General features: G+C 42.7%; 1 protein-coding gene across 8 annotated transcripts in view; it reads right to left on the bottom strand.

The window, feature by feature from the left end:
* Window positions 1-13,316, bottom strand: part of masp1 (MBL associated serine protease 1) — a 370,450-nt gene that overhangs the window by 204,808 nt on the left and 152,326 nt on the right. For all 8 annotated transcript variants that reach the window (XM_073041736.1, XM_073041738.1, XM_073041735.1 and 5 more), the window contains exons 8-9: window positions 12,505-12,583; window positions 3,941-4,078 (exon numbers count right to left, since the gene is read on the bottom strand). In XM_073041736.1, coding sequence (XP_072897837.1) covers window positions 3,941-4,078; window positions 12,505-12,583 — 217 coding nt within the window. The remainder of the gene's footprint in view (window positions 1-3,940; window positions 4,079-12,504; window positions 12,584-13,316) is intronic.

Below are 13,316 nucleotides of genomic sequence, written 5' to 3'. Positions count from 1 at the left end.
AGATAACACTGAATTAACTTCTGAAATGGTGGGACAGATGGTTATGGAGAAGATTTCCCAATAAAAGGGGTAGTGCTGTCTTTAATATCACCAGCTGTTGGTCACCCTATAAGTACAGCAATTCAATTATTACAGGATTCAGAATATGCAGAAGAGTGCGTGTAGCCAAGTACGGAAGCTAGATAAACAGATAGGGAGTGGGGGATCTCACAAGTCCTGTAGAGAAATGTTTTTAGCGTTGCTTAAAGCTGGCGATCCGGAGGAGCACATAAGTGGGGTTCCAACCCCCATCCTCTATGCAACGTGGCAATAGTGTCAGGTGGAGCAAGGAAGGGAGTCTACTGAGGGGGAAGGATCATTATTCAAGTCCTCTGCAGATAAGGGTTCCCTTTGTCCTCTGCCAGAGTCCTTGCACTTCAGTCAGAGTTCCCTGCAAAGGAAATCAGCTAATGTTTGCCAGCAGTGAGAATTGAGGTGCTTAGTACATTTCAGCCTCATTGTTGTAGGGAAGGAGTCATTCGACCTACATCTCTCTTCCCCATATAACCATATAACAATTACAGCACGGAAACAGGCCATATCGGCCCTTCTAGTCCGTGCCGATCGCTTACTCTCACCTAGTCCCACCCACCTGTACTCAGCCCATAACCCTCCATTCCTTTCCTGTCCATATACCTATCCATTTTTTTTTAATGACAAAATCGAACCTGCCTCGACCACTTCTACTGGAAGCTTGTTCCACACAGCTTCCAGACCCTGAGTAAAGAAATTCCCCCTTATGTTACCCCTAAACCTTTGTCACTTAACTCTCAACTCTTGTCCTCTTGTTTGAATCTCCCCTACTCTCAATGGAAAAAGCCTATCCACGTCACCTCTATCTATCACCCTCATAATTTTAAATACCTCTATCAAGTCCCCCCTCAACCGTCTAGGCTCCAAAGAATAAAGACCTAACTTGTTCAATCTTTCCCTGTAACTTAGGTGCTGAAATCCAGGTAACATTCTAGTAAATCTTCTCTGTACTCTCTCTATTTTGTTGATATCTTTCCTATAATTCAGTGACCAGAACTGTACACAATACTCCAAATTTAGCCTTACCAATGCCTTGTGCAATTTTAACATTACATCCCAACTCCTATACTCAATGCTCTGATTTATAAAGGCCAACATAAAAAAAGCTTTCTTCACCACCCTATCCACATGAGATCCCACCTTCAGGGAACTATGCACCATTATTCCTAGATCACTCTGTTCTACTGCATTTTTCAATGCCCTACCATTTACCATGTATGTCCTATTTGGATTATTCCTACCAAAATGTAGCATCTCACACTTATCAGCATTAAACTCCATCTGCCATCTTTCAGCTCACTCTTCTAACTGGCCTAAATCTCTCTGCAAACTTTGAAAACCTACTTCATTATCCACAACTCCACCAATCTTAGTATCATCTGCATACTTACTAATCCAATTTACCACCCCATCATCCAGATCATTAATGTATATGACAAACAACATTGGACCCAGTACAGATCCCTGAGGCACACCACTAGTCACTGGCCTCCAACCTGACAAACAGTTATCCACCACTACTCTCTGGCATCTCCCACCTAGCCACTGTTGAATCCATTTTACTACTTCAATATTAATACCTAACGATTGAACCTTCCTAACTAACCTTCCATGCGGAACCTTGTCAAAGGCCTTACTGAAGTCCATATAGACAACATGCACTGCTTTACTCTTGTCAACTTTCCTAGTAACCTCTTCAAAAAATTCAATAAGATTTGTCAAACATGACCTTCCACGCACAAATCCATGTTGACTGTTCCTAATCAGACCCTGTCTATCCAGATAATTATATATACCTTCTCTAAGAATACTTTCCATTAATTTAGCCTCCACTGATGTCAAACTTACAGGCCTATAATTGCTAGGTTTACTCTTAGAACCGTATGTACAAAATTAAGGGAGGAAAGTTTAGGGGAGACCTCAGGGCTAAGTTTTTTACACAGAGGGTTGTGAGTGGCTGGAATGACTTGCCAGGGATGGTGGTGGAGGCTAAAACATTAGGGGTATTTAGGAGCCTTTTGGACAGGCACATGGATGAAAGAAAAATGGAGAGTTATGGGGTAGTGTGGGTTTAGTACTTTTTTAAGGATTATATGGGTCGGCACAACATGGAGGGCCGAAGGGCCTGTACTGTGCAGTAGTGTTCTATGGTTCTAACCCTTTTTAAACAATGGAACAACATGAGTAATACGCCAATCCTCTGGCACCATCCCCGTTTCTAATGACATTTGAAATATTTCTGTCAGAGCCCCTGCTATTTCTACACCAACTTCCCTCAAGGTCCTAGGAAATATCTTGTCAGGACCCAGAGATTTATCCACGTTTACATTCCTTAAAAGCACCAGTACTTCCTCCTCTTTAATCACCATAGTTTCCATAATTTCCCTACTTGTTTCCCTTACCTTACACAATTCAATATCCTTCTCTTTGCTGAATACCGAAGAAAAGAAATTGTTCAAAATCTCCCCCATCTCTTTTGGCTCCACACATAGTTGTCCACTCTGATTCTCTAAGGGACCAATTTTATCCCTCACTATCCTTTTGCTATTAATACAACTGTAGAAACCCTTTGGATTTATTTTCACCTTACTTGCCAAAGCAACCTCGTATTTTCTTACAACACACACAAAATGCTGGTGGAACACAGCAGGCCAGGCAGCATCTAACATCGTATCTTCTTTTAGCTTCTCTAATTTCTTTCTTAAGATTCTTTTTTACATTCTTTTTATTCCTTGAACACCTCATTTATTCCATGCTGCCTATTATTTATTGTAGATCTTTCTCTTTTTCTGAACCAAGTTTCGAATTTCCCCTGAAAACCATGGCTCTCTCAAACTTTTAACCTTTCCTTTCAACCTTCCCTGTAAATGGAGTGTGAATGATTTGAATGCAGAGAAATATGAGGTGTGGCCGTATGCGTGCGTGCGTGTGTGTGTGTGTGTGTGTGTACGGACTTTGCCTTTAAGAGACTCTGTGTATGTGTTGGGCCCCCGTTGTTCTCTCAAAAGTGTTCTGTTTCTCTGTAAGACATTTAACTGTCTGCTTTTAGCTTTTGCAGTTCCAGACCAAGGCGCAAATCCATGGTCTATCGAGACTAACGGAGGCCTACAGCCAGAATGCCCTGGGAACCTATTTAAATTGCCTTGTTCACAAAGGAAAGTGACACTTGCTTGTACTGTTATTAGTTAAGAATGCTGCACCAAATTCCTGATGGGTCAGGTAACATCACTCACCTGGTTGATCATATCTAAGAGTCAGTGTACAAGATAAAGTGGGGGTCCAGCTCATTGGCTATTACACTCCAAGGTGGTGCTGGTGGCTTTTTGGGGCACAGAGAGGCTGGTGGACTACTGTGGTACACTGGGAGGTGATTAGTGAAGATAGAACATAGAAATCTACAATGCATTACAGGCCCTTTGGCCCACAATGTTGTGTTGACCATGTTACCTACTCAAGAAACTGTCTAGAATTTCCCTACCGCATTGCCTTCTATTTTTCTAAGCTTCATGTACCTACCTAAGAGTCTGCCTTTACCACCATCGCCAGCAGCCCATTCCACACACTCACCACTCTCTGCGTTTAAAAAAAACTTATCCCTGACATCTCCTCTGTACTTACTTCCAAGCATCTTAAACTATGCCCCCTCATGTTAGCCATTCCAAGGAGAAAAGGCTGAGTTCACTCAACCTATTGGGAGAAAACTGGAGCACCCAGAGGAATGTACAAACTCCTTACAGAGCATGCCAGAATTGAACTTGGAACTCTGATGGTCCGAGCTGCAATTGTGTTGCAGTAACCACCACGTTATTGTGAAACCCCAGTGCTCCAGCTACACACTGCACCATCGACCGGTGACTGAGGTACTTACTGTTAAGTTCAGGCTCCATTCGATAAAATAAGGCCTGGCATGAGTAGTTGATTTGACTCCCAAAAAGAGTGAGGTTGTCCTTTGAATGGAACGTGACAAACCCGTCCTCCAGGGGCCGTGGGGTCCCGCAGTCTATAACTGGAGATAAAAGAATCCTGCATTAAACACGCAATACCTCACAGTGCCACCGGAAGCCCTGAGACAATAGCGCTTTCATCTACACCTCCCCAATCATAGAACAATACAGCACAGGAACAGGCCATTTGGTCTGCCATGCCTATGCTGACAATGACACCAAACTAAACAAATCCCATCTGCCCGCAAATGATCCATATCGCTCCACACCCTGCCTGTTCCTGTGCTGTTCTAAATGCCTTTTAAACATAACCCAAACTCCCAAACCCTCTCTCACGTGCTCCTCTCCTAAGGACACCTCTCTCCTGTCCTCACCTCCCAAACCACTATCCAGAGTTAAGCACCAATGCAGTTGGGGAGGCAAAATAGGGACTACTCTTCCAGAAATAAACTCTGCCATGGTGGTTGTGGCAAAGACACTGCCAGGATCTCAAACACCAGCCATCAGCTGAACAACACAAGAATATCCAGCCCTTCAGGTGTACTCTTACAGCTCAGCAGATGTCTTCATAACGACCACAAATGGAGAGTTGGAGGCTCACTATTTGCTTGCTTGTTGAAGCTAAATATCTTAATTTCAGAGCTTAAACAGCCATTCATTATTACATGCAAATCAAAAGTTCCATAGATGCTGTAAATCTGAAAAAAGTTAAAGGTTCTTCAAATTAAAGATGCAAGAGCTTCTGCAGATGCTGGAAATCCAGAGCAACATACATAAAATGTTGGAGGAATTCACCAGTCAAAGTTCCCGGCCTACTGTTCATCAGGGTTTATTCCTCTTCAGAGATGCTGCCTAACCTGCTAAGTATTTACAGCATTTGTGTTCACATCTCTCTCAATTTGTGTGCTTTGTCTCATAGTTCTGGCAACATTTTGCATTCTCATTCATCAATTCCCATTCATCAGATCTCATCCATCAGCTCCCACTCATCAGTTCCCATCCATCATTTCCGGTTTATCAGTTCCCGTTCATCAGATCCCATCCATTCATTACCATCTGTCAGTTCCCATCCATTCATTCCCATCCATCAGTTCCCATTCATAAGTTTACATTTATCAGTTCCCATCCATTCATTCCCATCCGTAAGTTTACGTTCATCAGTTCCCATCCATTCATTCCCGTCCATCAGATCCCATCCATTCATTCCCATCCATCAATTCCCATTCATCAGCTTTCATCCATCAGTTCCCATTTATCAGTTCCCATCCGTCAGTTCTCATTCATCAGTTCCCATCTGCTGATTCATTTCTATTCAGGAATAATCCAGTCTGTTCTCTGTTCGTCCATCACTATCTGGTTTGGATGAGCTACCAAACAAGACAAGAATAGACTCCAAAGAACTGTCAGGGCTGTGGAAAGGATTATTGGTGTGAAGCTGCCCTCAATCCAGGACTTGTATGCATCTAAAGTCAGGAAGTGAGCAAGCAGCATTATTGTAGACCCATCACACCCTGGACATCACTTGTTCCAACTCCTTCCTTCTGGTAGGCGCTTTAGATCACTGTATGCCAGGACAAATAGGTACAAGAACAGTTTCTTTCCGTATGCCATCAGTCTTATGAACACTTGAATTTTAGTCTATTATAAATCAAGTCCACCTGTACATTCAATGAGGTGGACCTCATTGTATATAGTTTATGATTATTTGCACTATTGTTTTTGTTTGCTTTTAATTCTGTACAGAGAGAGCTCAGGGAAACCGGCATCAAATTCCCTGTGTGTGTCCTCATACTCGGCGATAATAAAGGATTCTGATTCTGATTCTGATCTATCAATTCTCATTCATCAGTTTTCATCCATCATTTCTCACTTATCAGATCCCATCTGCCAGTTCCCATCCATTCATTCCCATCCGTCATTTCACATCCATAAATTTATGTTCATTAGTTCCCAACCATTCATTCCCATCCATCAGATCCCATTCATCAATTCCTATTCATCAGTTCTCATTCCTCCGTTTCCATCCATCAATTCCCATTCATCAGCTTCCCTACTTCTATCTTATCTATCCCTTTCAAAATTTTGTATGTTTCAATAAGATCCCCTTGTGAACCTCCTCTGCACCGCTTCCAACGCCAGTATATCCCTCCTCAAGTATGGAGACCAGAACTGCACACAGTACTCGAGGTGCAGTCTCACCAGTATGACCTCTCTACTCTTGAATTCAATCCCTCTAGCAATGAAGGCCAACATTCCATTTGCCTTCTTAATAACCTGTTGCTCCTGCAAGCCATCTTTTTGTGACAGTGAGTATAGGAATAGAGTGAGGTGGAGGATAGATGCATGGCTGAGGGATTAGAGCAGGGGGCAGGGATTCAGATTTCTGGATCATTGGGATCTATTTTGTGGCAGGTGTGACCTGTACAAAAAGGACGGGTTGCACTTGAACCTGAGGGAGACCAATATCCTGGCAGGGAAGTTTGCTAAGGATATTGGGAAGAGTTTAAACTAGAATTGCTGGGGGGGCGGGGGGCGGGAACAGAACTGAAAAGATGGAGGAAAGGGTGGTTGGCTCACAAATGGAGAAAACTTTTAGGCGGTGTGAGAGGATGGATAGGCAGGTGATAGAGAAGGGATGTGCTCAGACTGATGGTTTGAGATGTGTCAATTTTAATGCATCGAGGAGCAGATAGGGAGACAGATTCTGGAAAGATGTAATAATAATAGAGTTGTCATGATCGGAGATTTTCATTTCCCCAATATTGACTGGCATCTTCCTAGAGCAAGGGGTTTATATGGGGTGAAGTTTGTTAGGTGTGTTTAGGAAAGTTTCCTGCCACAATATGTAGATAAACTACAAGAGGAGAGGCTGTACTTGATCTGGTATTGGGAAATGAACCAATTGAGGATGTGACTGAAAACAGATGAAGGTAGAGCAGTAGATGCAGTGAATATGGATTTCAGCAAGGCATTTGATAAGGTACCCCATGCAAGGCTTAATGAGAAAGTAAGGAGGCATGGGATCCAAGGGGTCCTTGCTTTGTGGATCCAGAACTGGCTTGCCCACAGAAGGCAAAGAGTGGTTGTAGACGGGTCATATTCTGCATGGAGGTCAGCGACCAGTTTTGTGCCTCAGGGATCTGTTCTGAGACCCTTCTCTTTGTGATTTTTATAAAAGACCCAGATGAGGAAGTGGAGGGATGGGTTAGTAAATTTGCTGATGACACAAAGGTTGGGGGTGTTGTAGATAGTGTGGAGGGTTGGCAGAGATTACAGCGGGACATTGGTAGAATGCAAAACTGGGGTGAGAAGTGGCAGATGGAGTTCAACCCAGATAAGTGTGAGGTGGTTTATTTTGGTAGGCCAAAAATATAGTGGCACAGTGCAGTATTAATGTTAAGACTCTTGGCAGTGTGGAGGATCATAGGGATCTTGGGGTCCAAGTCTATAGGACACTAAAAGCTGCTGCACAGGTTGACACTGTGGTTAAGAAGGCACACGGTGCATTGGCCTTCATCAACCATGGGATTCAGTTTAAGAGCCGAGAGGTAATGTTTACAGCTTTATAGGACCATGGTCAGACCCCACTTGGAGTACTGTGCTCAGTTCTGGTTACCTCACTACAGGAAGGATGTGGAACTATAGAAAGGGTGCAGAGGAGATTTACAAGGATGTTGCCTAGATTGGGGAGCATGTCCTATGAGAATAGGTTTCGTGAACTTGGCCTTTTCTCCTTGGAGCGATGGAGAATGAGAGGTGACCTGATAGAGGTGTATAAGATGATGAGAGGCATTGATCGTGTGGATAGCCAGAGGCTTTTTCCCAGGGCTAAAATGCTTGCCACAAGAGGACACAGGTTTATGGTTGTGGGGAGTAGGTACAGAGGAGATGTCAGGGGTAACTTTTTTTACACAGAGAGTGGTGAGAGCGTGGAATGGGCTGCCGGCGGCGGTGGTGGAGGCAGATACGATAGGGTCTTTTAAGAGATCCTGGAAAGATACATGGAGCTTATAAAAATAGAGGGCAATGGGCAACCCTAGGTAATTTCTAAAGTAAGTACATGTTATCAACAGCATCGTAGGCCGAAGGGCTTGTATTGTGCTGTAGGTTTTCTATGTTTCTATTTATTTATTAATTTGTTTAGAAATACATTCTTGAGTCACTGGCTCAACAAGCCCATACTGCCCCGCAACCCCTCTATTTTAACCTTAGCCTAATTACAGGAAATTTACAAGGACCAATGAACCTACTAACTGGTATTTAGAATGTGGGAGAAAACCACAGCACCTGGAGGAAACCCACGCAGTCACAGACAAAATGTACAAACTCCTTATAGATTGTGCCGGAATTGAACTCCGACGCCCAAGCTGTAATAGCATCATGCTAATCGCTACGCTACCATAGCGCCCTACTTGACTGAAGATACAATTGCTGGGGTTTATTACAAAATGGCTTTTGTTCAGAAAGAAACCATTTTTTCAAGGTCAGAAACCATGTTTTTGTCCTTAAAATTCAGATTATCCCTCATGTCCTTCAGTATGTGACAGGATAGTTGGAATAACTTGAGAGCTGTCAAGTGCTCGATGACTAACAGCAATCCTTATTGTGGTCAAACGTATTGAGAGTAGAATGACTGGTGAGAAAGTGAAACATGAGGGGTGCACAGTCTGCAGAGTGATACTGGTTGATTCAGTGATGGGCAGAATTAGCATTTTTATAGTTAAATACAAGAGATTCTACTGATTCTGGATATTGATGGGTTGAATAACCTAATCCAGCTCCTATGTTTTATGGTCTTATGATCTGCTTCAGCAGCTGTGATATTTATGTGGGTAGTCCACCATGAACCCTGGAAAGTTGGTGCTGGGGGATATCGTGATGGAAGTGCCTTTCAATGCTGGGGTTCAGTGCTGAATTCTCTCAAACTACCGTCTGTGTTTCTTTCCTGCGTCCACAGAATCGCCTCTCTGACCCCCTAACTTTACAGTCCCCTATCACCTGCTGCCATCTTCTTCCTTTCCCTACCCTTCTGAGCCACAGGGCCAGACTCTGTGCCAGAGATGCGGCCACTGTTGCTTCCCCCAGGTACGCCACATGCCCCCCTCAACAGTGTTCAAACAGGAGTACTTATTGTTAACAATAAGGGACCACAGGGATAATCTCTAGTATCTGACTCTTGCCCTTCCCTCTCCTGACTGCTACCCTCTGTCTCTCGAGGCCTCAGTGTGACTTCTTGCGTATAACTCCTCTCTATCACCTCCTCACTTTCCCTGACCAGATGAAGGTCATCGAGCAGCAGCTCCAATTCCCTAACCCGGTCCCTAAGGAACTGCAGCTCGACACACCTGGTGCAGATGTGGCAGTCCAGGCGGCTGGGAATCTCCCGGACATCCTACATCTGACACACAGTACAGAACACTGGCCTCACAGACATACTTCCTATTCCTCACAAGTAGCTTACCTCATCTCGACCCGTTATCGCTAAAGCCCCGTTGAACTAAAGCCCTCTTACTCTGTCTCCCTCTACTCTGAGGCCTGCTCTATAAAGCTGTCTTCTTTTAAATTCTTCCTGTCGGTCTAACTTGCTTATGACAATACGCTTGTACAGTCGTGCCTCGAGCAAACCGCTGAGAAAAAACTGTCTCCTTTTAAATCCTTTCCGATGGTCTAACTCACTGATGTCCACATGCTTGAGTAGTTGTGCTTCGATCAAACTGCTGAGGAAAAAACTGTCTTCTCTTCAACCCTTCCCACCGGCAGATAAGATAGATAGATCCATGACGGCAGAGTTGGACACTTTAGGCGAATTAGGTCCACGCCAGGATACTATTAAAAATGTCCCTAACTGATTCCATGTACCGTAGATGCCGGATTATAAGCTGCTACTTTTTTCCCACGCTTTGAACAGCTTTGAACACTGCGGCTTTTACTACGGTGCGGCTAATGCATGGTTTTTTTTCATGCCGCCAAAAACATTTTGCCTCGTAACAGTAGACCAATAAAATTGATGAGTAGTTCACAGAGGTCCAATGAAATTGTACGATAAATCAAGCGCACTTTCACAATTATTGTAAATCAGTCATTTGTACTCACCCTCATCAACATGGAAAACACTCGAAGAAAAGCATTGTGCTGCCTTTATGGCAGTTATTTAGTTTATAATATTTTCGCTTAGTAATTCATTTGTTAGTATTTTCTAGTTAAAGTTAGAAGTGTTTTAACTATATTTGTTTTCTGTACTACATCCCGGGATGCTATGACATCACATCCGGTTTCGCCGCGTCTTGTGGGAAATACCGGTTTGCGATAAACGGAAAGGTGGAGGGGGGGAGCGCATTAGACGAGCGCATTAGACCCGCGCGAGAACGCTGCTTTTAAGTTAAAGGCGATCAATAACTTTTCCTGGTAGGCTGCAGTATATATATTTTTTTACCAGTCGTTAGGAGATATTGGAATGTTGTTCGTGCACTGTTCAGTAAAAAAGTATACGCCACGTAATTTGTGTGTTACCGATACATATGTATATTTAAAAGTAGCCGTGTTACAGGCACGGTTTGAAAAAAAGCATTTGCAATATGTATTTGTTTATGTTACCATACGGATTTAATTAAAAGTTAAAAAATCCTCACGTGTAATATCTTTCTGTGTAAATATCTCATATTACAACGTGGGACACCTGCGGCTTAAAATCCGGTGCGGCTTGTACAAGTACAAATTTGATTTTCTTTCTAAAATTAGAGCCTGCGGCTTTTAATCAGGTGCGCTCTGTAGTATGGAATCTACGGTAGTTAAAACCATGTGTGCTCCACAGAAATCACACAGATTGTCATTCTGACCTGCTGTGAGTTACGCATTGTCCCTCTGCACTAAAGGGAATAAAGTGGCGGCTCCGCTACCCCACCCCTTCCCAATCCTTCTTTGCTCTGAGTGTCCCTTCCAACTGTTTCCAATGTCACCATCCAGATTTCATTATATTCTCCCTCATACAGATTGTCCAGTCTCTTTCCACTTCTTACCTTCTCTGCAATGTAAAAGTTCATTTTGATCTTTTCTGTTAGTAACTTTTCTTAGAAATTTGTGAAGATTTAGCATGTCATCTAAAACTTTGACAAACCTCTATAGATTGTGGTGAAGAGTATATTGACTGGTTGTATCACAGCCTCGTATGGAAACACCAATATCCTTGACCAGAAACGCCTACAAAAAGTAGTGGATACGACCCAGTCCATTACAGGTACAACCCTTCCCACCATTGAGCACAGCTACATGGAGCACTGTTGCAAAAAAGCAGCAACCATTATCAAGGAATCCCTTCATTTAGCCATACTCTCTTCCCACTGCTCCCATCAAGAAGGAGGTCCAGGAGCCTCAGACCTGCACCACCAGGTTCAGGAACAGTTATCAAGCTTCTGAACCAGAGAGAATAATTTCAGCTTCATTCACCCCAACATTGTACTGTTCGCATGACCTACGGTCTCATTTTCAAGGACACTTCATCTCAGATTCTCAATGTTTATTGTTTATTTATTTATTATTATTATTATTATTTTTCTTTTTGTATTTGACTGTTTGTTATCTTTTGCACCTTGTCTATTTGTCCATCTTGTTAGGTGTGGTCTTTCATTCATTCTATTTGATTCTATTGTGTTTCTAGTATTTACTGTGATTGCCTACAAGAAAATGAATCTCAGGGTTGTATATGGTGACCTATATGTACTTTGATAATAAATTTACTTTGAATTTGAACTTTGGAAGTCTTTGATCTGAAGCACTGACGATGCATCTCTCTGTCCAGAGTCTGTCTGACCTGTGGAGTGCTTCCATTGTTCCCTGAATTTATTTCAGTTTATTATTCACACCGTGTTTGTAGTTGCCTGTTTAGGTGTACAGTGGATTCTGGTAAATTGGGCCATTGGTTAATCAGGACAGCCACTTATTTGGCACAACTCTTTCATTTATTAGGGACACAATGCCACTAAATTGGGATAGGAGACTGTTGCCGAACAGTTTCCAACTAGCATCAGTCATGTGTGGCTGTTAGACATTATACCGTGCTTAAAGCAAACAGTTTTTTGTGAGAAATAAGCAGCAAGACAAAGTTGAATATTTAGAGGACACAATCATCGATAGCATTGTATGAGGCAGTCCATTATCTCCATTAGGTGTCTGCACTGATTTTGTTCATTTAGTCAATCAAAAGAACATGCCAGCATACACTAGATAAATGTTTTTCGTCAATAACAATTAGGAACTAATACACAGGTTTACAGTACTGTAGTATTAGTAGTGTTCTAATTTGTTCTGTATTTTATTTAAATACATAATTTGTTACTCAGTTAAATGGTCATTTGTCTTTTTTATACCTTTTTAACTATTTCCATGAAACTTTAGCTAATTAAGACAGCTGCTTAACTGGGCCAAAATGTACTGGTCCTGATCTCCTCCGATTAACCAGAATCCACTGTAATGTCCGAAGCACCTGACTTACCTTTACAGGTCGGAATTCCACTGCTCCATTTCCCTGACTTCAGGCATTCAATCTGATAGGCTTCCACCTCATCCCCACCCTGAAACAAAGACCAAACAAAGGCTATCAAAATTTTTTTACACAGAGAGTGATGCATGCCTGGAAAGTGCCGGTGATAATAAACCTGATTCTGATTCTGGGAGGATAAGGACATTGTGCAGGCAGAAGAGATTAGTTTAGTTGGCCATTTGATTACTAATTTATTTTGTTCAGCAAACTTTGTGGGCCGAAGGGTCTGTTCCTGTTCTATGTTCTATATTCTAAATCAAATGCCCCCCACTAGTCAAATAAATTGTCATCACCCAGGGGGAATCAGCACTGACAGCTGCTCTGTGCTGAGTCTTATTTCACGGAGGCTAACAATTATTGCTGCCTGTGATCAAGTAATCTGTTGAAAACACAAGGGATTCTGCAGGTACTAGAAATCCAGAGTAACACACTTAAAATGCTGGAGGAACTCAGCAGGTCAGGCAGCGTCAATAGAAATGAATAAACAGTTACCTTCTGAGCCGAGACCCTTCACAGATTATCTACACTGGCAGCAAATAGGAGTCAGATGCCATTCGTTTCTAAACCATCATCTGCAGACTATTAAAACTCAGTTCCCATCCACAGAATCCCCAGAAACATCAGTCATTTCCGTTCTGCCGTCATCTCCACCAGTATACTCCTCCAATCCACCTGGGCAAGCTCCTCTCTCATGCTTCTGTAACTCCCTTTATTCCTTTGTGCTACTGATGTGTCTTATGCTTCTCCCTCTCCAAATGCAACAT

This window comes from Hemitrygon akajei, chromosome 3, assembly GCF_048418815.1.
Source record: "Hemitrygon akajei chromosome 3, sHemAka1.3, whole genome shotgun sequence".
NCBI classification, from domain to species: domain Eukaryota; kingdom Metazoa; phylum Chordata; class Chondrichthyes; order Myliobatiformes; family Dasyatidae; genus Hemitrygon; species Hemitrygon akajei.
The sequence above is the reverse complement of the archived record's forward strand: the minus strand, read 5'-3'. Positions and strand labels throughout refer to the sequence as shown.